Source organism: Periophthalmus magnuspinnatus, chromosome 22, assembly GCF_009829125.3.
Source record: "Periophthalmus magnuspinnatus isolate fPerMag1 chromosome 22, fPerMag1.2.pri, whole genome shotgun sequence".
In the NCBI taxonomy this organism is placed as follows: Eukaryota; Metazoa; Chordata; class Actinopteri; order Gobiiformes; family Gobiidae; genus Periophthalmus; species Periophthalmus magnuspinnatus.
In genome coordinates, this window is record NC_047147.1 from 10,165,362 (window position 1) to 10,190,215 (window position 24,854).

At 37.9% G+C, this 24,854-nt stretch overlaps 3 protein-coding genes across 5 annotated transcripts in view; 1 reads left to right on the forward strand and 2 right to left on the reverse strand.

Moving 5' to 3' along the window:
• babam2 (BRISC and BRCA1 A complex member 2) overlaps positions 1 to 396 on the reverse strand; it is a 48,109-nt gene extending 47,713 nt beyond the window's left edge. The window contains exon 1 of the mRNA XM_033988601.2: positions 284 to 396. The gene's annotated coding sequence lies outside the window, so the exon portion shown is untranslated. The remainder of the gene's footprint in view (positions 1 to 283) is intronic.
• rbks (ribokinase) lies at positions 64 to 23,149 on the forward strand. Of its 3 annotated transcripts, none has more exons than XM_055230993.1 (9): positions 64 to 75; positions 3,406 to 3,467; positions 6,798 to 6,930; positions 7,902 to 7,965; positions 8,368 to 8,430; positions 8,699 to 8,863; positions 11,961 to 12,052; positions 15,554 to 15,742; positions 22,875 to 23,149. In XM_055230993.1, the coding sequence occupies exons 2-9, from the start codon at positions 3,406 to 3,408 to the stop codon at positions 23,046 to 23,048; spliced, it is 942 nt and encodes a 313-aa protein (XP_055086968.1). In that variant the 5' UTR covers positions 64 to 75; the 3' UTR covers positions 23,049 to 23,149. The 3 variants fall into 3 exon arrangements, with proteins under 3 accessions (XP_055086968.1, XP_033843954.1, XP_055086969.1); XM_033988063.2 differs by lacking the exon at positions 64 to 75 and adding an exon at positions 2,519 to 2,564; XM_055230994.1 differs by lacking the exon at positions 64 to 75 and having other exon boundaries at positions 6,802 to 6,930.
• Positions 23,150 to 23,627: 478 nt separating this feature from the next.
• Positions 23,628 to 24,474, reverse strand: mrpl33 (mitochondrial ribosomal protein L33). The gene is made up of 4 exons (XM_033988065.2): positions 24,373 to 24,474; positions 24,084 to 24,102; positions 23,898 to 24,004; positions 23,628 to 23,772 (listed from the first exon to the last, which is right to left on the reverse strand). The coding sequence occupies exons 1-4, from the start codon at positions 24,392 to 24,394 to the stop codon at positions 23,723 to 23,725; spliced, it is 198 nt and encodes a 65-aa protein (XP_033843956.1). The 5' UTR covers positions 24,395 to 24,474; the 3' UTR covers positions 23,628 to 23,722.
• Between the last annotated feature and the right edge of the window lie 380 nt (positions 24,475 to 24,854).

Here is a 24,854-nt window from a genome sequence, read left to right on the forward strand (position 1 = left end):
TGTGGACACATAACCGCGTCATTGTTACTGCAAGAAGAAATACAAGAAAAACAAACTAGGCTATCCTATGGCAGTGTGAATAACGGAGTAACATTTCTGTCAGAATTGATAAGCGTTATCGCTCGCTTTATTATCATAGCTAAAGCATTCATTTGGTTCGCCTTCGCTAAATTTTCCTCTGTTTAATACAAAAATCAATGTCTTTCTGTATTACACGGGATGTCATCATGAAAAAAACAAACGCATTACTTCACAATTACAATTAAAATGTGCAGATCATTACCTGAAGAAGTTATAAAGTAAAATTAGACCAATGTTTACTTCATCTTCTCAACATTTCCGGTAGTTTGTTGTTTGGGTCCTTTAAAGGGCCAAGTAGCTGCCTGTTTCTATGCCTGTACTGAAAAGTACATTTTTGTTCTTTGAAAACCGTAAAAACATGTGCACTAAAATCCTAGTACAACACTATAACCAAATAGAGAACATATGTATTTATTATTTGTTAAAGTTTGTTAACAGATGAAAGTTTTGTCATGGGCGGTACCACGTCACCTGCAGACGGACAGGCAGATCGAGGCGCCAAATTTAAGGAGTCTAAGCGCTCGAAATGACAAAACTATTTAATATATGATAGATGGGGCAGCACGTGATGTGTAGAACCTATTTCGAGCGACGGACCCACAGATTATAGAGCCTGAGGTCAAGGACAAGACCGGTGGAAGAGGAAGAGCTGAAAGATTGGATATCCTTAATTATACTTCTAAAATTCAGTTTATATTCAAACCTTTCTTGGCTAATAATGAACAAACGGTTGTGGTTGTTATATTTATGGACATATTATGTAAAATGTACTTTTATGAGCTTATAACAGTGTCATTAGCTTACACAAACTTGTATTTGAATCAATGCATGTTTGAAGAAACCTGCATTGTCCTGCATTTGAGGCTTGAGTGCTGAGAAAAAAAAATCTATTTTCACCTACCTCTATCACATGTTGTAGTTTAACACTAAATACTCAAACTAAATAAATAAACAAATCATCATATATTAAAGAAAAACAGGGTGACTGGAGAAAGAAGAGGATGCCCTAGAGATAGAGAGAGCAAGTCACAGTAACAATGAATGATTGATAAATGATTGCATGATAAGGCCTACGGTCTGAATAGAAACAAAACAACTGTTAATTACCTGAATTGTCCTGGCTTCATAAAGAGACATCCATTATTTGAATGCATGTGAACTATTCTTCCCCAAAACATTTCAGTCACTATGTGTTTAAAAAGTTTTTTTCTCTTGTGCATTTAGTATTAACATGTAACATACCTAGATCATTATTTTACATTTTGTTAACTGGAAACTGCAATTTTGATCTAAAACCGCTTAATATTAGGGAGTGGGTGAAAACTGATATTTTCTGAGCACTCAAGCCTCAAATACAACTAGGACTATACAGGAGTACATGCATGAATCTATTGAAATACAATTATGGGTCTTCTAATGATGAGGTAACACTGTTATAACATGGTTAAAATTAATTCAAGTTTAATTTGTCCACTTTAATGTAGTGTGTATCAATACTCAGAACTCAGATCGCTGGATTCAGAGTCCAGAGTGCTAACCCTTATAATTTAATACTTGCACTTTACTTTTAATATTTAAACCATAGACTGTATAGTAGAATAATACAGTTTATGGGTTAAAAACTATCACTTACGTTCTCTCTTAACAAGTTATGCATCTGCACACCCGGCTCTTTCTGAGTAGTTTGCATGGCTCACGTGTCTGTGTGGATAACTTAGTTTGACAAGGTTTAAATCCAGGCTTGTTTAGCTGTGCATATGACTGAACGTTTTTATTATTCTGCACTCTTCTCTTTTAATGTTAATTTTATGATGATTATTTATGTTTTGATTTGTTTGTATTGTAATTTGATTATCTTATTCTGTAAAGCACTCTGAATTACTATGTGTAATAAACTTTCCTTGCCTCATTGCTCCATCACTGCCCAGCTAAACAGTTATTTTATTGTACATCAACAAGGGTTAGCATAGTTAGCTTGATAGGCTTTTGCAGCATTTTGGCGTTGTGTACATAGATTATAATGCGAGTTTAGTCGTTTCCAAAGAACTGACGGCTTTATAATGCAGTGCGAGAATGCAAATGAAGCGTATAAATGTGAGAATGCATGAATATTGAACAGTTTAGGGCCGATCTTTACTCCAATGTTGACATTTCCAAATCTTGCCCGCTTGGGTCCTCCGAGGACCCAGATTTGGATATCTACGTGTATGCCTGTAAAAGTGCGAACGTTTTTGTCTTTAATGTGTATATTTTGTAAGGCTTAATGTAGTATAGCGAACATTTGTAATCACAACACAAAATATAAAGCCAAATTATAAAATGTTAAGTCTCCAGGTGGCAATTTATGAACCAAAATGAATGTGGCAGCAGTGTGTCACAGCAGAGCTGCCCGAGCTCGTGCGTGATCTTTGAACACTGTTATTATACTAAGTTGTTCTAGTCGCGTAGACAGAGACTTCTGCAAAAGGGAACAATCGTCCAAGGTAAATACACACACTGTTCCCCCCCAGACCTATGTGGCCATGTGACTATGACAGTGACATTAGAACAGAGTATTTTAACATGGGTAGCAACAGATTCAGTGTTGGTCCTGTTAGTAATGTTGTTCCACTATTATAACACATCACATCACTGTTGATCTACACTAGCCTACTAACAAAATTACACAGGACATTGTGCATGTCTACACAAGAAAATGTCAGTGTAGAAACCATGTAGTTGATTGCAATGTCATTATGCATAACCACTATTAGTATGGATTTTCTTTCCTTGAGTACTGATCTAAGATTATTTTACAGTGTTTTTGAAAAAGACTCCAGGTTTGCGCCTATGAAGTGAAGACAATATTCTTGGAGATGTGGGAGAGAGAATTGAGCCATCTTTCAGCCAGCGGCCAGGCTTTCCAAGTGTTCTTCTGACTAGGAAGAGATTTGAGGAGATTAACTCTCAAGCAGTAGGTCTGATACAAGCAGAGGATTGAATTAATTACAGGCTCTGCTGCATCGGGTAACACAGTGCAGAATTGAAGCATACCCCATTTCAACCCCCAATAAACTTGGCATTGTTCCAACTCAGGCAACGCTGAATGCCCTATTTATACCTTCATTTGTTGCAGCCAAATGCACACAAAAGTGCGTGATAAATACTTTCAAGTGTAAAATAAGGAGCATCTAGTTTACAAGGAGCTGTCTCTGCTGCACAATTCATCCTCCTTTTGATTTAGGATTCTCTGCAGCTAGTTTGACAAAAAAACACAATAATTTAAGTAGCCTAATAAAGCTACTATTTTATCTCAATGTGATCAAAGTTGTATATGTTTTTCAGATGCCATTGGGCAAGGCTTTGGATGTGATTGTTGTGGGTTCCTGTATGACTGATTTGGTGAGGTGAGTAAATGAAAAGTGAATTCTATCTTAAAATCCTTCTTGGTAGAGACATCTGACGATAAGAAATCTTTTGAAGAAACCTTTCAGCCAGTGGTTGTTCGCCTTTCTCTTATTTTACAATCACATTTCAAATTATTAAGCTGTACATTAAAACGTATTGTTTGATTGCCATACAGGACATGGTAAGTAATATTAGTTCTTTTAGTCCTAATGCAGTAATGCAATTGTCCAGTTGTTTCTAAATATTATTGAACATCAACCCATTAACATTTTTTCTTTCAAAGGTTTTATTTTTACACTTGTGGAAAATGTAGCACAATGTCTTGAAGGGTGTTTTCCATGAACAGTACAGCCCTGTCTGTACTTATATTAAGGAAGTGGCTATTCTTAGGCTACAATGCAGACTGTGTATTATAATTGAACTAATACTATTGATTTGTAGCAAATAAAACAACTCAACTTTAAGCATTCAGTGTGTGATAATATGATTGAGTAAATTACTGCTGAGTAAAATGTCAGCATTGCATCATCCCTGCATGTGGCAAGATTTGTTGAGCCAACTAGGATCCTTTCCCACAAATTGTTAGTCATCTACTGTAGCACAAAAGGCTTAGTTGAAAACAATTTGTCACTTGTATTTACCATAACCTTTGAGAAGTACAATAGCAGAAGTTCGACAAGGCTTAAGCCTAGAAAATTCCTATTATGCTTGGGCATGCTGTATATTTTTCTGTCAAGCTGTCACCTCGCTGCCAGCAACTTGAAAACAACATCTATTTGTGACATGATGCAATTCATTTTGACTTGAGTTGAGTTATCTGTCCAACTTTCCAACCTGCTATTAACAAGCATGTACCTTTCCCACTAGTTGGCAACTGTTTGTTTTGCTCATTAGAAACAGTAATGGGTTGCTTTGAAGGACAGGAGTTCTCAATTAAGACCCTAATAGGCTAACGGGAAATGGCCTGGTTTGGGGTGTGCACTGTTGGATTTTTTTGGATGGAGGTCAGAATGCAGAGGGGAGGGGGGGTTGTTGGAATACAGTCCTTCAAAGTGATATGCACTGCTTTGAAGTAAAAATCCAGTTGTCTTAAGCCAGTTTTCAAGTGGCAATGGGCAACACAGACTCCAGTTTTTAAATAAACCATCTTTTCCGCATCTACCTCATGGAGATTTTGATTATGATCCGAGGCTATAAATGTAACTGATTGAGGCTGTAAAATGCACTGTACTTTTCTTGGTTTGGTTGTAAAAAGGTTATGCCGAATTTTCTGCTCCCATAAAAAACACTGGAGAAGTAGCTGCTTACTAAACCTATTGTCAAAGCCGTACAGTGCCCCCTACTGCCGCAGCAAACTGCTTAACTCCACAAGCTCAACTTTAAATAGTAAATAACAATGTCTCTCTTTGTAATAGTTTTAGTCTAAAACCACAAAATAATATGAACAGATAGAAACAGCATTTTGATGCTCAGAATATCCTGCACATGTGTAGTGGTACAATAGAATGGAATGTATGGTAGGACTGTGCAAATAATCAAATTTTAAACAACGTCATTTCTAGGTCATTTCTAATTATCAATAATAAGCTTGAGTCTTTTTTAATCAAGAGGTTTACAGCCAATCCTCTGTCAGTAAAAGCATGTGGTTTGCAACAGAGAAAATCTGAATTTGGAGGGGGAAATTTTATATTTTTTATGTTAAATGGCAATCATGAAATATTTGAAAGTCTTTTGTATTTGTTTTCAAGAAGAAATAATAAAATTAAAAAAACATGGTTAAATATGAGGGGGTAAAATGGCGATAGCTAAATAGTTGATATGTTTATGCTATTTTGCTTGGAAAAACAAAAAGAAAAGAAACCAAAAGGTATGCTCAATTGCAAAATCTACTAAATTATTATCCTTTAATTTTTCACAAACTTATCAGAAATTTTCTTACCCTTCCACCATGTCCATAACTGACCTGTTTCAGTCCAGACTTTGTTTTTCCACACTTTGTCCACTTCCCCTCATCTCTCACTCACAGCTGACTTGAACAGTGGCCGAGGGAAATGAGAATCAGCCTTTAAGCAAACATGTCGCGTCACAACACCTGCTTTGGCCTTTCAGTTGTGTGAGAAAAACCTCTTTAACAAGCAGGAGATTGTTTTCCTGTCAACTCAGAGCAGACAGCATTGTTTTTGTTTATATAGTCAGTGCATGAATGTGGAGATTCACTTACAGTTACGAATTAAATGTTTTATTACACATATGGCAAGCAAGAAACTGCTTACCATTTTAACTTTGAATGTCCTTATGTTATTGCTATGAATGAATGAATAGACCCTACATTTGTAAAACGCTACAATAGATATACTATATTTTAAGTTAGATTTTTTTTGTGTGCGTTGATTTCTTAGTATTGGTTTATAAATACAAAATAATAAAACATTAGCTAAGATGTCTATACCAAGAATAGTTACGTGAAGGAGGTGTGTGCGAGTTTATTTACATAAGTTCGACCTTTGTTCAGCTTCCTCGTCTGCACTGTTCAGGCTCGGTGACCCTGTATCCTGTTATAGGTTTGGGCATTCCACTATGTTCACAAGCCACAGCAAAACAACAGGATTTGCAGCAATACCATCAGTCTACCTTAGATCAATGGAAATCCACAGATTGAGCAATGTTTCTGTAATGGCACAGCTTCAACTTAGACCGTAAAGTATAAACAGTGGACAAAAACAGGTGCATGACAACATTTTACCTCTTTGGCCCTGGCTCTAACCACTCAGTGATGTTCGGTGAAAATGGCTCTAACCAGTGTCTTACTCAAACAGCTTCTGCTTTGTGATTGGTTAATTCAGGACAAATTTTGAGGACACCCACCTGTTGCACTGCACCCTCTAGGAGAGAGGTGGGGCCTCTCTCAGCCCGTGAGTTAGGTGATAATGCTGCCAATGTCAGATTTTTGGGTTGAAGAGGTTGCATCATGAGCACATTTGGGTACTCATACTTTAATCAGTGTTGCATGATACAGTGTTTACACCAGATAATAGGGGAAGATGTCAAAGGAAAATAAATATCAAACAACTTATTTATTTTTTATTTTATTAATTTACACTCAATTATAGTGGTCAGTGCACATTTCAGTGTACTGGGCTCTCTTTCGTACTTTCTCATGCATTCTTCCGAGTCAATAAAAACGTATTTTTTGTGTGTGTTTTGCCTGTACTCTGATCCCAAAGGTTGAAGGAGGCTTTGAAATTAAATTGAATCAAGTCAACATAGAATTTGAGTCTATGCATATTAAAACTTGGTTCATTAATCCATGTTTTTGTTTTCTGTTTTAGCCAGGCACCAAGATTACCAAAAGCAGGGGAAACTATCCATGGGCACAAGTTCTTCATCGGGTTTGGTGGTAAAGGAGCCAACCAATGTGTACAGGCTGCAAGACTGGGCGCAGAGAGTGCAATGGTCTGCAAGGTAAATCACAAAAGTCAGTGGTTAACAATAGTTACCTCTAGTATATCTAGTACATTCTATGTGTTATTATGTAGAAAAAAGTGTGGCTTAGGCTCAGTTGACAGAAAAAAGCAGTTGGCGATTTTTATCACAAATCATGCGCCATGAGCTTTCACTTACCAACTCTGAATACCTTGTAGCTTCGTTCATTTCACAACTTCAACTCACTGCACATCGTTTTCTGTTGATCAATACCATACTGCATGCATACACCACCCACACTGGTGCTCCATCAAACAGGCCTATTCCCAGACTATACAACCCCAAGTCTCCAATCAGTAGGCTGAAAGTGGCCTTTCAACCTGAGCGCTAAAGCAACGAAGCCCCACCTCTGTCAGAACAAAGAGGCCCGATCGATAACAGCGCGGTGCAGGAGGAGCTCTCCGGGCATGGGGAAACCCAAAAATAGACACCCGGGTTTGACAAAAACATCCAAGACACAAGGCCGCTCTTCAAAGAGAATGGGGCCAAGCAGCCAATACAAGCCCTACCCATTATCACAGCCAACTGCAAGTGCCCGAGTTTTGGCACATTTTTTGGAAAGCGTGGGTTCGTTTTGAGCGCCTGGGGGCAAGGTGGGGACCCCTTGAACAACCCAAAGTAGCTACAGATGTGGACATCCCAGTGCTGAGCCGGCGAGGAAGGGAAACGAAAGCGAGGTGGGCATGAAGAGGCGTGAAGGCGGGGTTATCTTGTCTTGAAGGCTTGGCGCAGCTGGTCCTGTGTTTTCACGTATGTGCATTTTCTTGGCTATGTTTGTTCATTTCTACACTTTTTTATCGGCGGCACGATGCCAGTATGCTGGCAGGGCACACAAAAAAACAACCCAATAGAGGTTTGAGTAGAGCACTTTTCAAAAGTTGCCGCTAACCAAGTCTGACCTTGCTTGACTCTTTCTTTGTTGTAATCGTTTTGCCTTCTGTGTTCTGTAGGTTGGAAAAGACTTCTTTGGAGACAATTATATCCAGAATTTCAAGGACAGCGGTGTACACACAGGTAAAACCGGGCTATATTTTTGTGGTGCATGCAGTATTCCACTTACAATGTGAGGTCTTTTGTCTGTAGTAGATACTAAAACACAATAAAACATTGTTACTTAAACATTTTATTACTGTTTGATTTACTTTTATGGATGCTTTTTTTTTTCTTTTTACATGCAATTACTTCATTCTTCATAATTTTTTATGATTTGATAAAACAACCAAAACCTTTCTCTGGTGTATATTCTAACAGATTCTAATTCTGTTTATTCTGATATATTTGAATTAATATTTTTTAATATTACTAGTATTATTTAATAGTATTAATATTAGTAATTTGAACTTGTTTCATTTATTTAATAATTTAAAACATAACAAATGTTTTCAGACTTGACTATAACTCCTTTATCCTCTTCAGACTTTGTACAGCAGACCTCGAATGCAGCAACTGGGGCAGCCTCCATCATCGTCAACGATGCAGGTAAATGCTTTTTCTGCCCTTGTAACCTCACTGCTGAGATCCTGAAAGCTCTAAGCTAAAAACACCTTTTAGTTTTCTTGTTTTTTAGTGCTTCTATTACTCTTATTACTTGTCTTTTTTTAGAATTACTTTCTTCTATTTTAATTGTTGTAATGAAAACAAACATACATGCCACATGACACAAATGTATATAATTGAGTCCCTAGACCATGAGGGTGTAATACGAAAGATGCTATCTTTGATCACTGTTTTGCTTTTGCCATCTCAGGGGAAAATGCCATTGTAATAGTTGCGGGTGCGAACATGCTGCTGAACACTGAGGATCTGAAGGACATACAGGCTTCTCTGAGCCGAGCTAAAGTCCTGGTGTGTCAACTGGAAATCAGCCCACAGACCTCCCTGAAGGCGATGTGCATGGCCCAGGAGAGCGGAGGTGAGTGAGGGGCCCCTGTGTCACCCAAACATGCTGTACAGTTATAAAACTTATAGACTTGTCTCTAAGTGACCTCATGGAATTGGGATTCATTTTTCTTTGGATTTTTTAATAAAGGAGGCCCTTGCGAAAAATAAATAATGACATTATGCCAATTACACTAAGTGGTACAAAATACATATTATTTGTACAAATATATTTAAGATTTACTTTAAATGCAATTAAATGTTGCTTTGTGATTGATATAAGTAGACCCAATCCCCCTGCAGTGTCCTCTGTTCATTTGTCACCTTTAGTCATAACCAGGTTACTGAGCTAATCATCTTTAACAGTATCCTATTAATAGAAGCCATGCGCGTCATCCAAGACGTCTGAGGAGCTCTGGGTTCTGCCGCTGTAATGGCTCTCCATGGGCTGCCAGGACGTAGAGTCGCAGCAGAAGCATGTTGCAGATGGGACACCCAGATGGCCTTGTGGATCGCGGCTCTCTCTCTGGTCCTTGGCCCCCTCCTCTCTCTGAGGAGTGCAGCAGGATTAGGCTCAGCAGGCACGAGAAGACGCTTGGCAAATGATGCCACCTCGATGTTGCCGCACCAGATCATTGCGTAAATGGAGTTCTCTGGAGAGAATGGGTGTTAATGGGTTTGGCGGCAAGGATTTAATGACGCGGGGGTGAAGTGCCGCTCAAATTACGCAAATGTCACCATCAAGCCACACATACTGAAGATGCCAGCTCTCACATACACTTGTAAAAAAAAGTATATTCAGTATAAAGGGTCTTTGCATGTTAAATTATTCTAGCAATTAAACAATACTTTATGTAAACAAATACAAATCAATTTGGATCCTCTTCCATATAGAAATATAAATCACTTCGTACCAAAGCGGATATGGTAGGAGTTATGTAGTTGCACTCTTTCCTTCTTCCGTCCTCTCCCCTCTTCCTCCCCCACTTCCTTGTCTGTGTGCGAAAGCTGCTTTTTATTTCTCAGCAGATGCAATTAGAGCCTCTTAAAGCCTTTTCACAAACTCACTGGTGACTCACTTCTTTTGTATGTGTGTCACTGTAAAACTGTGTGACGATCTTCATCTCCCTGTCCTTGTTTTCTGTTCACCTTTTGACCGCAGGACCAAACTGCTGCATTACTGGACTTTATTTGGACTATTTGGTAAAAAGCCTGGCCTTTGCACACATGTACCACCTGATTCTGAACTCAGCGATGACACACACCTTTACGTGACATGAGTCAGTGGCAATTGTTACCACATCTGAACCAGCAGCCCTTGTTCTTGTGTCGGTTAACTTTATTTGTGTAATAACGGCACCTGGTTAACACAACAGAACAGAGAGAATCTAAACCATAAATAATTAACATATCCTCAGTCTTTATCTTAAAGCTTGAACATGACTATAAAATCAACACCTTTCCTATTTTTTTAACAGAGAAAAGACAGTATATCTGTGTAAAAGTGGGAAACGTATTAGTATTGTTATTATTAGTAGTAGTTTACAGTAGCAGTCACAATATAAATTTCAAACTAAATGAATAGAATGTGATTTTCAGCATTAAATCATATTCTTTTCTTTTATATTACTTATAAAATATTATTTATGTGATGATATATCTGTGTAATCCCTCAGTTTTCCAGGTAGGTTCCACAGTCTATGTAATCTTATACTTGGAAAGGTTCATTTCTGTCAATCTTTCTAAGTTTGAGTTTTAGTTTTGATACTTTTTCAAGAGTATCTAGTTTCAGTATTAGTTTTAATATCGATTAGTTTCTGATTTTTGATACTTTTGACAACCTTACTAAACAGTAGTCTGAAAGCTGTTTGGTTTGAAAAATGTGTGTTTTCTGTAATCCATCATATGAACCTCTAATTGAGTACTTTATGTATTTAGACATTTTTTTGACAATTCTACTTTGATCTTGAAACTGATACAGACAAGTTCAAAAAGAAAGCATGAGTAAGAATAGTTTCTAACTTACCCTATGAAAATAAAGAGTTCATTTCATCCTTAAACTTTGCATGTCAGTGACCTGTGGCCCTGGTGTTATAAAGTGGAGCTATGGAAATGAAGGTGCAGCATGTTTGACACAAATGTCGAGGAGGATCAGAGCAGATGGAGAGCGTCCGTGTTAGAAAGCGCGCGTGTCATGGCCTGGGCTCATTTGGGTATACATACATTCAGTACAGTCCAAAAACAGAGGGAGCGCTCACTCACCATCCGCCCAGCATCCACCTCAAAGCGCCAGGTGGCCAAAGCCCTGTGCTAACCCACGCAGCTGTGCTCCGACGGGCCCACGCAAACACACACTTTTTTACACAACAGACTTTGATGTCACCAACAGCCAACATACATTTCCCTCGCAGACGCACATTCACTGGCACAAGGCTTTATTTTGTACACAGAGATATCAGAATTAATAGGGCTTATCCTCGCACATACACAGAAAGCCTGGTATTAGATGCATTAACGCCGCGCTCTCATGAATATACATAAGACAGTTGATGTGCTACACGTACTGCGGATTACTTTTGACAAATAGGGCCTCTCTCTCTCCCTCTCACGTTCACTCACTCTCCTATGCTCCTTAACGCATAGAGAGGGTCATTTGGGTCATCTCTCCCACTCACTGGCACTCTCTATATAACTGTAGAGGTGATATACGTACATTGTGTAGATTTTTTATACTGAACAGCAGGGATATATGAAAAGCCCTATATGTGGTACTCTGACATTCAGCTTCCTCTTCTAGGTTTGGTTCCAGGGAATGCTAATTTCATCGTTAAAAGGTGTCTTTATATAGAAGCTTATGCACTTGCCCCAGAGAGCAGTCCCCTGAGGAGGTCCATTTGCTTTGTTCCTATTGAAAGTTTAATTAAGGTAATGCCAGACCTTGACAGTAAGCCTGTATCCAGAGGGAGTAATTATAACACAATTGTACACCATGTCTCGGAGGACCATTGTCAAAAGCATTTAACAACTCTGACATATTCTGTTTTGGTTGCAAATGACTGTTTATCCTCAGACTGACCTTAAGATGAGTAGTTGTCTCCATACCTAAATAGACTGTTCTGGTTTTCTTGTAGTGAAGACAATATTCAACCCAGCGCCAGCAATCGAGTTCTTGGATGAAGAATTCTACAAAGTCTCTGATGTGTTCTGCTGTAATGAGTCTGAGGTGATGATTCACACACGCACAAACCACACACAAATAACTGGCATCTTCATTCCCGCAATAATTACATTTTACAGTACAGGAAGCTGAACCAGTCATCACAGGTGGGTAGATTTGCTAAAATGTACCCAAATTAATCTTTTTTTTATTTTTTTTTATTTGCAATATTAATAGTATAACACTTTAGTCAGTAACCTTCATTTATATATGTAGTTCTTTTCACAGATAAAAATCACAAAATGCTTTAAATCCTATATTGCTCTGCATGGAAAGATTTTTGTTTTCACCTAGCCCCTATCCCTGCCCAATGCTTTGTACTTACTTGCAGTTATTTAAAACATCCAGAGTCTTGATCATGCATGTAGGATTCAGAAATGTTATGTATCAGCAATAAAAACATGCATACGAAAATTCACTTCTTGCTATAATAAAACACCACTATGAAGAGGCGAGGCTGCTCAGTACTGCAGTTTGAGGTTGAACAGAATGTCATTGGATCCATTTCTATTATCAAGCTGTTAGACTTTATAGTGTAATACTAAGAATACTTGGGCATAATATATCTTCTTTAATTCACGTGATAAAAATTATTCCGCCAGGCAAGCATATTTTCAACCTTTCACTGAGTCTTTAAATACTTTGTTGATTCAAACTCAGGTGAGGAAACCGCTAGAGAAAGGTAGACTGTAAACAGTAGAGGTTTCTGCTTCACCTCTTAGGTCTTGACCCCTGTCTAACACTTCATAAGGCCCCACTGTAGCCTGCAGCAGTACACATTACGCCAATGCTATGAACAGACATGTTAGTCCACCCTTCTTTACGGTAAAAAACTGTGACATGGCACCTGAGTGTGAGGTGATGACAGATGAGTTTGGAGGGGCAGGGGTTGATGGGAAACGTAGTAAAAACAACTGGCAGATGTGCTTAGGGCCTGAGTCAGCGTGCCGCGGGGATGAGCTGGAGGAGCTAGGTCTATTTGAAGTGGTACTGCTGCTGTATCCAGGTGTGGGACATGAAAGGGAGAGTCCACTAAAGAGTGACTTGTATTCACTTTTCCAGTGCCAGGGGTCATAGTGGTGAAGTTTTACATTGTAGAGTGTACAAAGGTGTAAAGGACACCACTACTCGGATTTGCATTGTGCTGATAATGCCAATAAATATGTAATGTAATAATGGGCACTTAACGTTCAAGTTTTTGTTATTCCAATGTTCAAACCTCACCCTGATGTATAATTTTCACAATTTTTACCTGTTTTACTTTTGCAAGTCAACAGTGCTGAGCATATATCAACCAGTCGGAGGATTTTAAACTTTACCTTGGCTTGTTATATATTGGCTATTGTTGTATCAAGGGGCAAGACACTACACCCACTTTGCTTAGTCATCACAGAATGCAAAAAAACAGAAGACTAGTTACGAAAGGGAGGTCATCTCGAGCGAAACCTGGTAAATAGTTCCAACTTGTTTGCTGGAGCAACCCTGACCAAAAAAAAAATGTGGGAACTGTGTAACAGGGGTTCTATGTCTTAAATTACATTTTCAAACTACATTTTTTTACTAAATAGTACTTTAGGAGCAGTGTGTATTTAAAAGGAATGAATCTTTGTTTTTGTTTTTTCCTTCCAGTTTATTGGCATCATTACAGTGTATGTGTAAAAATACTCTATTATTCTAATAGAAAACTGTAGCCCACCTGCCTTGTTAACAATAAGAGAACCTTGAAATAGCGCAGAGTTTAGATTGCTAACACAATTCACCTCGCTCATATCCTGGTACTCAGAGGGAGGTAGATTGATTCTGGGCCCTGGTGTGAAGCCTGATGACTAACAAAACGTCTCCACTGGCATCCGAGCCCTAAAGCTCTGATACACTCCACGGCCGTTTATTTTTGAACTGTCCAAGGTCATTGTTCGCTTCGACAGATCACAAGGAGCGGATACATCAGATCTGCATTCAGTGCCGTGTCAGTACTAGAGATGTGCTGATACTGCTACAGGTGTGTGTGTGTGGTCCTACTGTAGCGTGCCCGGGATAATGGCGCAGAGCAGAGGGGGCAGTGGGGGAGGCAGTGGGGGGGCAGTGGGGGATTCTGGTTGACAAAGTGCAGGTACTCTTTGATCCCACATACTCCGGGACACTGCTTTATTCTGAATTGTCTTTTGATGTCCACCTGAAGACATTATGTGCCAAAACGGATTTATGTTTCCATCGTCCACACAATCTCCTCAGGAATTCCACTGTTTTTATTTTTAACAAGAGTGCACATGGAAAAAATTCTGAGTTTTTTTTTTTTAAATGTGAATCTCTATGGGTGACATTTGTAAAAGAGCCTCATCTTTGATCTGTAATTGTGGCAGAAAATTAAAGGGGAAGGCCGCTTGTAAAATGGAGTGCACATGACAGTATGTTTAATCTGATTTAGATCACAAGAACGATGCAAGAATCTGTTGAGATAGTTCAATGCATACAGTATGTTTTTTGTGCATTGACAGAGTAGGGCAACCGCTATTATATAAATTAATACTTGAAAAATGTATTATTTACTATAGTCAAAATTACGTTATCTGATTTAGTACATTCTAACATATAAGTATTTATGTCTGCTGCTGTTTTGTGGAAAGTAAAAGTAGTGAAACAAGCTTTTCATTCTATACATTCTTTCTCCATTATTTATGTATTTATTTAATTTGGATGTGTTTCCCTGACGTTTGCTAAGCACAGCTCTAGCAGGCTGTGGGCTTTGTCATAGTTTAGTCATACTGGGTCCTCTTTGTGAATCTCTCGTTTGTGGAGCGCCGTCGAATCCGGCAAATCCTTCCCAGACTGTATGTGTTTTATGAGTCTGCTCAAGCACGGTCACTGTGTAATTAAGAGCTGAGTCATCTCACAGCTACTAATATAAAACAGTCAATACATGTAGGCAATGATCAGCTAATAATAAAATATTGTAAAAAAAAAAAAAAAGAAAAGAAAAGAAGCTTAAAAAATGTAAAAAAACAAAAAACAAAAAACCTCTGAACTAGAGGAACCTATTTGTGTATCTCCCTGTTCTTATTTCATAATACTAAAGATATACTTTCCACAGTTCAGCAGTTGTTTTTTTTTAGTTTGGTGTAAAATTGTTGTTCCTTTGAGACACATTTTTTCCACATACTACTACCACTTACTTTTAAATTTTACACACATTTACACATCTTTTACTCAGCTATGTAAAGCACTTTATATTTTGTTTGATTTTGCTATGAATGTAAAGTACATAATACATAAAATGCATTAGTATAATAATTATTAATATAATGCAATAAGTTATTTTGTACTGCTGTAGAAGTTTTTCTCCTTAGGGGATTTCCATAAACCAGTATTTATTTATCCCACTTGAGTGTTGGTTTTGCTGTATCTTTAATTTGAAGCAAAATTAAATTGACTCCCTGACTGTAGATAACCTGTAATTAAAATGCCTCCTGCACGTTGTCCTAAGTAATTTCCCTGTTGTTTCATTTTCAGGCTGAGCTGTTAACAGGCTGCCCAGTTTCCACAGTGGATGAAGCAGAGCATGCGGGACAGAACCTGCTAGCTCGTGGTTGTGGGGCAGTTATCATCACATTAGGACCCCAGGGTTGTGTGGTGCTCCAGGCAAAAGAATCCACCTCCAAACATATCCCGACAGAAGCAGTAAAAGCCGTGGATACAACGGTAAAATACACACAGTTAGTTCTATGTCAGAGTATTATAACAAAAAGACATTCTTTACATGCGCACTCTTTTATTTTGTTATAATTTCTGAAATATCTTCAAACAATGTTCATATATTTTAGTAATATCAACACTAGCTAATTTTATCTGCTTAAAATAAATAATTCAGATTAAAAAAAATACATTATATATTATATGCTGTAAAATCAAAGAAATAATAGCCTCACTCCTGTCTCTATTTTTTTTATTTGAACTGCTTAATATACTATTGTTATTGTGATTTAATTCCAGTGTATGCAAATGTGTTGACATTCACCCTTATTTTTTATATTTTACAAGTACACATTGATTTTTTTCAGTTACTACATTATTTGTTTTACCATTTGTTATCAAAAGAATTACTAATATTTTTATTGATTGATTTGTAACAGAGGGTTAACCTTATGAGCAATTCTGCATATTTTGAGTTCCCGGGAGAATTTTTATTCTTGCTTCCTCTGAAACAACACATGCTCTGTTTCAAACTCTGGAGCCAGCTATTGATTTATTTACGTCTCATGAAATAATCAATTCTGGTACTTTTGTCAAGTGGAACCGGGGCCGTGCTGACCAGCCTCTCTGATTGTAATCTGCTTGTGCTTGACTCATTTCATAGCGGGTTCTGAATTCAGTTGTCGTCACATGTACTTCAGTTAGTTTGAGTTTCCTGTTTCTGAGACTTCTGTGGTCTCTATGTGTGTGTATGTGTGTGTGTTAACCAAGCCCGTCACTGCTCTGGGATGATTATCACTTCACCTCACCAAGGTCTTTAATTGTTTGTGTAATGGAGTGTATTGCTAGCTAGCTCCCTAAAGGGACTTTTACCATTTTGCAATTCCTCTATGCTGTTGATCACTGCTTATAGTAAATCATGACTTAAACTCTTCCGACGCCTACTCTAGGCCCATTCTTGTGAAAATAGAAATTATTGACCAATAAAAGTTTGTGTGGGGTGAAAACGAAGAAGTACTGGTACTAAAACTGTGGTAAAGCAATTCTCTCTGGGTGGTGTTTGGGAATGAGTTGTTACTCTTGATTTAGTGAACTTGTAGTATTTTTGCGCATACTGACACATTTTTGGCTTAGTTAATGTTATTCCTTTTTTAGTTATTTAGTCTTACAGTTTAGTTCAGTTATTGAAAAGAAATTAATTAATGTGACATAAATAGAAGGGTTAAAAAAGCACATCTAGGTCTATTTTTCTGAGTATAGATTGAATTGAAATAAATTACTTTTGCAAATTAATTTTATATTGCGATCTGAATAATCACGATTATCAATTAACCGTAGTAAGAATCTTTGGTCTATTTTTTCCTTTAACTGAAAAATTTAGAACAAGGTTTATCATGTATTGGCACTTCTAGTTCTTAGTTCCTCTTAGTTTGAGTCCAATTTAAGGTATTGCTAGAAGCATTCATTTATTTACTTTAACTAACATAAATAGAAAGATTCTAAATTGGAAGAAAGATTGTACTAAGTTGGAACGCCAAATATTTTCTAGAGTCACTTGTAAAATCACTGCAATTCACTTTGGCATTTCTAGAACAAAAGACCCACTTTCTTGAATACCATCTGACTGAAACCACATTGTGAACAAGGAGACACAGAGCTCCTCAAACTGTCTCCCTTCCCATAAACCTCTGGGGTGAAGACACCCCTCCACGCCTCTTGTTCTGCTTGTTGAGTCACAATTTGGCGCATCAGTCAGCAGAAAGCAGAGTTAAGTTTTTCGTGGTTGTGCCGGCTGCTTGTCCCAGCGGCTCTGGTAAACACACACACCGCCCCTCCTAGCCCGCTCCTCTTTGATGGACCCATAAATCTCAGGATGTTTAACTCTTTTGGACATCATGATCCCTGTTCCAGTAAGGCCTTTACTTTTTACAGAGGAGCGCTCAGAAACGGCCTGTTATCAAGATCATTATTCATCCCTGCGGGAATGTTACACTTTACCAGCCAAGATACGAATTAATCTAACCATTTTAACCATTATAACATCATATAGCAAACCTGTCAAGAAGAGTATATTTTGACAGCTGTGTTGCTGTTTGTGGCTTGTGTAGTAGTTGGTCTAACCCGGCAAGAAATAGGAGTGTCATGAATGGGTCAAATGAGTTATATTATTGTTGAGGATGTAGACAGTTTTAAATGAATAAATGAATGCATAAATAAGTAAATAAATAATATGAATTTATTCTTTTTTTGCCATAAGAGAATTGTTGTGCAGTGCTCAAAACGCTCCTGGTGTATTTTATATTGTTGTGGTTTTGTTTAGAGAGAAATGTTTTTGTTATTATCAGTTCAAAATCAGAATTTGATTTTCCATGGAAACTGAGACTAGCTTGAACGAGTAGAGCGCTGTAGTCTCCTACAACAACATCTACTTTAGTGCTAGTGGTGACTGTTGTGACTTTTCTACTATAGTTCTTCAGTAGCGATGCATGAGTCACTTGTGGTTTCTCACTTTGCAGTTTCTATTGAGCCATGTGCCAGGGATGACCCGCACTGAATGTAACACAATTATCCTCACTGTAAAAAAGCATTTGGTCACTTTGTTCCAGTAGACACAGATGGATTATTATTTTTGCTCTATCTGCTGACGCCGACTACTGTTGGCTAAATTATGTACCCTCCTTTTGTCAACAACTCTTTGCTGCTAAAACTGTTTGTATAACACTTTTTACTTTGGCAAGAATGTTATGGGCTGAGTCAGGCTTGTGAATCTGTTGGAAATACTTCTACTACGCATCTACCAAGTGTCTCCCAAAACGTTCTTTTGTTTGTTCCTTTGTACTAAATTGTATACAGCCATCTCAAGTAATCAGAAGATTTTGTGAGGACAGTTAGACAAAACTTTGATATACACACATGTTTTAGCCCCAGCAGGACTTGGGTGGCCCTTGTTTCCACTGTTCCGGGAGGTCTAGTCTAGGGTGAAAGGTAGACATTACAGCACTGCAGTGGTGGGTCCCGGACAGTCAAATTGTTCTCACATGACTGGACACTTAGAGGAACGCAGTTGCTTTGTTCCTTCCTGGAAGCCCAAGGTAAAAGAAGACATCCACCCTAAGCGTTCTTTAATTTTGTGAATGTTGGACTGAGATAGAGCCATAGCCATAAAAAGAAATCATTTTAATTTCTACCCGAATACATCAGTTTTACCCTAGTTTTATACCATGCGTATCTATGGCAACTAAGTAATCATTTCTTTTTTTTTATTTGGTTTAACCTTTCCCTAATATAGTTCAGTTTATATTTAATTATGAAAAATTATGTTCAAGATTTCCTCAATCAAAGAAAAAAAAAAAACATTTCATAACAATTCACATCTCCATACTTAAAACCTTAAGGAAGCATATACCAAATAACTTCACTGAAACCTGTTTGAGTCAATAGAAAATATGGATTCATACCTTCCGCATTGTCTCAGTTTGAAACTTTTGAGAGCAAAATCAGTGCAAGGACAGACAAAACTGAGTAAAACTACTACCTCTTTTTCAGTCAGGTTTGTGGCCAATAAGAAAACTGCCACATCACCATTTTAAATCGCTCTCATCTGTTGCATTTTGGCCAGATGTTTCTTTGCCTGTGCAGCATGACTTGCATTATCCTCTGTGTTAAATAGTGAAAGAGGAAAAGCATTGGAGATGGTGATGCAAGAGACTAATTGGTCTAATTAAATGTTTTTGATCTCATGCTCTCCGGCTCAGTTGCCTCTGAACTGTGGTCCCCGGCTGATAGCAAGTCTTACTGGAAGCTTCCGGATGTGGAAGCCTTGGTGAGTCATGGCTGGCCCTTCAGTCGGCCTTTGCTCTCCCTGGGGAGCCTTTCATTGACAAAAGCTGTAGGCTCCAGGAACTAACGGCACGCAGCTCCATCTGTCACAGTGCGCTGGGAATCATATGTGCACCGGGCTACTGGTCGAGACATAAAATATGGGACAGGTTTTAGAAAAGCTTTGTGAGTGCAGGTGGTTCATTTTGCACTGAAGATGTATGTATGATCTAAACTGTCAGCGCTTGGCAGATATTGGGTTTTAATAAATGTAATTATCAGCCCTGATGTTTTTTAGCTTTGCACTTAAAAGTAACACTGCCAGTAAAAACCTGGGTGCTCTTTGTTATTTATGCCTCCTGTGAGTTTTGGACTGACTTTGATTGGTTGCAATTGTTTCACTCAAATTCCATTTGAGTTATTTTGATGAAGTATTTTTTATTACTTGTGACCTTGATGGGGCTGATATTTTGTCTCCAAGATAATATCGAAATTGTGTTTTTTGAAGATATGAAAAAACAACAATATTCATTCTATCGTCTATAATTTAAAAATATATTTTTTAAAAGTTTACATTTGAACACATTTCTTATGGATGGCAAACATATCATTTGATCATGTATTAGGAGAGAGGAGTCAGCCGTTTTCCTTTGCACTTGCCTGCTGTCTGACTGCACAGAACTTCTGGATCTCTACTTAGTTTATTTGGTGAGCTTCTGAAGTGCCATCCCAATCGTGATCATCAGCTTGAGCTCCAGCAGAGAGCCGGCAGAGGAAAGGCACAGGGTCAAGCCAGCGAGAGCATCAGCGCTCATCCGCAGAGAGCACTTGTGTCGTTTGATTGACAGGTCTCCACATCTAACCTTCATCAAAGTGTGTCGAGGGCAGCGGCACCGCGGCTGAGGGGCGCAGCACTGTCAGCCTCACTGAGCCTCAGTCAGACTGGCCAAGAGCGTCACATGCCAGTCTCAAGTCAAACAGACAAGGAGCCAGGACAAAGTGTTCAATTATCTGCTTGGCAAACACTGTGCTTATGTAGTAAATCTTTAATGGCTCATAGCAACATTGCAACTGCATAATATATTTTTATTTATTTATTTAAATTTTTTTTTATAGCTTCCTGCTTTGTTTTATTTTATTAGTTTTTCATTGCTATGAAGATATTTAAATATAATATGTCTATGTTGTAGTTGTAAACTTTGTTTTTTAATATATCAAAATGAATTAAAGTACAGTGAAATTGTCTTAATTGCAGAAAAGCAACAGTTCAAAATAGTTCAATATACTGGTAATTTAAATGTGTTTATTAAAAAAACAAAAAACAAAAAAACATTTAATTAAATTTGGCACAAGCCACATTTACTATGTAAGTACAGGCCAATGCTTATTTTAGATTAAAATATTCTGTCCTATTTAAAGGGCAAGACAAGTTAATATATTAATATTAACTCTAAGAATTTAAATATAATTCAAGGAATATTTGATATTTAAACTGACCTTGTTTTTCACGCATGACAAATACTTATATTTATAGCATTCAAACTGTACTTATTTTTGTGCTATAAGTGTGTGGTTTAATCATCACTTCACCACTAAATCACACTAAAGTGGTGGTGTCATCATCCTGACCGCATGGGCATGAGCAATGTCCAAAATAGCTCCAAAGCATCACTACAGCTGTACTCTCAGATTCTCAGACAAAACATAAACGCACCTTGGACTGCTGCATGGAAATCCAGCCGGCCTGTAAAAGGGTTCAGCTCTGATCTCACTCTTTCCAACGTCTTCCCACTAAAGGAGCCACACCAGCGAGAGGGGGATCACACCAGAGGAACTTAAACATTTCTGGTCTCTATCATTCTCAAACATTTGAAATTATTGTGATCTATTTTGCATCCTTTCTTAGTTATAAAGAAATTGAAAATAATGAAAAATTTAACTGGAGAAACATTGTATTGAAAAAATATGCACAAAACTGGACTCATCTTCAATTTAATACCCTTTTCATTGAGACATATCATGTCATGTGTTCAGTCTTGCAATGGTAATTCCTTCACTTGTTGATCAAAACAGTGATCCACACATAAGTCAGTCATCTATCAGGTGACTAAAGCTCCAATGATAGGTTAGTTTTGTGATGATATATTTATTCCCAGCTCAGATAGTGCATATAGACGTTTTATGAGACTGGTAGTTGTTGGAAAGGCTGATGTTGCGTCATCCTGCCCCGGGGCAGCTGTGGCTACAAGAGTTGTTAACCGCCAATGTGAATGATGCAAGAATGATGCGATAATGCAAGACCAAAGTATTTTAACATTATCTTATCTTACATTTGCAACACTACTGGAAATGCAATTACAAAAACCTATACATAATCTAAAAAACTTTGTGAGACTTGTTCCTTTGTGAGATTTGCCCCTTAAACGTCCCACCAGGGTTAGCGCTAGGTCCTGTTTTTTGGTCCTTCATACTGACTCATCTTCTCAGCTGTCACTTTCTTGATTAGTAAAACCTGACAAAGGGGTTACTTTGAGGTTATATAGGGGGTGCTTGCTGAAGTGAGCCGCGGAGTGAGAGTGCGATGAAGTCTTCTTTTGAGATCCAAAGTGATGAGTAATGGCACGGGCCTGTGAGAACCAGTGTCGGGGGCCATTTGTGGTTAAACATGAGCGTGTCGCCACATACCAGTGAGCCTTTTCCCATCAGTGGACACCCCCCTCCCCGCGTCCTGTTCAAGCCCACCCCCCAGGGCCCAGACACACATTCCATCTGTATCAATAGATAAAAAGACAAAGGGATGATATTTCTGAGATTACCAAAACCAGAAGCACTGACAGCTATGGCCACTGTGACTAACCCATTCATTTTTAGATCTATTTTTTAGCTGGTAAACCATTTATGCGAATAAAGAAATTTCAACACCTGACCTTAATAAACATGTACTATATATGTGATCATTTATTGTGAAATACTATGTCTAATGACATAGTCATTTTACTTTTATAGGCTAATGTATGACACTATATTTTATTGTATAATAATTTTCACTATAAAATAATTTTGTCCTGGCTGTTTTGCCCTGTCTCACATTTGCCTTGTAATAAATGTGTTCCTTCCAATATGCAGCAACTTGCAGGCTTGAAGAACATGCAAATTGAGTAGCAGCTACTGATTAGTGCCATAGTGCCCCCTACTGCATAGCCAATTTTTACACTCTTCATTAGATCATGACAGTTCCAGTCAGATATCACTATTGTTGCAAACATTTATCACAAAATACGATTATAAACATGCTGAATGTATTTCTCCCGCCTCTTTTTAGGGTGCTGGTGACAGTTTCATTGGAGCATTGGCGTTTTACATGGCCTATTATCCCACAGTGCCTTTGGAGGAGATGGCAAGGAGAGCCAATCGAGTTGCAGCAGTGAGTGTGCAGACCATGGGCACACAGACATCTTTTCCCTTTAAAAAAGATCTGCCTTCTGCATTATTCTGAAGCCATGAAACCAAATTGCACAAGTAAATATTTCTACAACGGATTTAAGTTCAAGTGTATAAAAGTTTATTTTTAACCAAAAATATGGAATATTGAGATGTAAATATTTGAGGAAGAATTATTTGAGATGTTCTCACAATAAAGCACCATAACCAACTTGTCAAAGTCTGATCTTGTCTGATGCCAGATGCTAAGAAGCGCTGGGCTCAATTAGTACTTGACAGGAGAAGGCTGAGAATATCAGATGCTGAAGTGGGGCAGCAGTGGCTTTACTGCATCTTAATGTTTTAAAAAAAACAAAAACATCAATTAATGTCCTTGGGCAAAACACTTTACACACCTTGCCTCCAGTGTCCACGAACACTTGTGTATGAATGAGAACATGTATGTGAGAATGAATGCAGAACAACGGATGGTAACTAGCTCATTACAGCATATATGTCATGTATATTCATTACTCCAACTAAATAGGCAAGTAATAGTTACATAATTTTCCCCCACAAATATAATATAATACAAGGAGCACAGATTGCAAGTTCATTGTATAAATATGAAGTGTGTATCCCAAGACACTTAAGGAAAAACATATGATCCAATCTGATGCAACTCTGTACAATCCATTTTGGGATGTTTTTATATTGTCCATTCATAACCTTCTTTTCTTGGGAGTAGCATTAGATGGACCGGATCTTCCTCTTCTCAAAGAATAAGACATGCTTGTTCACTGAAACAAAAACACATGTATATATGAAGTTGTTGTTTTTTTTAACGGCAGACACAGAAATCGGGCATTGACTACAACAATTTCATCACCCAATATGAAAGCTTTTAGTAGGACAATTGTCTCACCAATTGGATCATGTTTACGGATGACCATTTTATCTTTCAGTCTGTTTCTCTTGGTATTGAAGAAGTATCCTGTTCCTGCAGCACTCACCATCTGCACCAGGATTGTTCTGTTGACCAGTAATTTGAACAGTTTTGTTATGATAACCATTTTTACCATGCATTGTTTGTTGAATAGAACACACTTACTTGGATTTTGCCTTGGCCACTGAAGGAAATTAGAGCAGAGAATATAGTTTAGACAAGCTTGTAGACTCCAGTCAGCTATAAAATAAGGTTGTATCTATAGCTATGTCATTCCCTAAAATAATAACCCGAATAGTTGACATTTTCAAAACATTAAACAGCAATGATGCTTGGAAAGAAGCTCGTAGCCTACTAGCATCGATAAGCAAGAGGCAAAAGGCAAGATGCGTGACTTAAACAAGGATAGCCTACAGTTGTTGCATAGGTCGTAATGTGTAAATGTTATACTTACAATTAACAGTCGTTAGAAACATCTTGACACGTTATCAACGCATTAATACGCAGAAGTTACAGAGCACTTCAGCAGTAGTAAAAAAGTCACATTGAAAACAAGCGTTTCCGATATCAGAAACACTTCCGGGTGCTCTTAAAGAGACAGTAACAGTAGCTGTAGGTGACGCAACAAACCATTGCCAATGATATTGTCTTCCTTGAACATTAATTGTTCAGTTAAGGTGTAGGTGAATAGGGAAAAATATAAACTAGAGGCCTATAGAAATTACTGAAAAGTGGCTGAAAACCTTTAAAATGACAAAATTACATAATAGTGCACCTTTAAATTCCTAATTCTAAGCCATTACAGTTCCACTGCAACTAAGCAAGAACTATCCTACTAGTCTTATTTCTGAATAAAATGCAAATTTTACAGTGGATTAATTCCCTGGACATTGGTGAGTAACCCCCTGCAGTTCTTAGTGGTGACTGATTTAACAC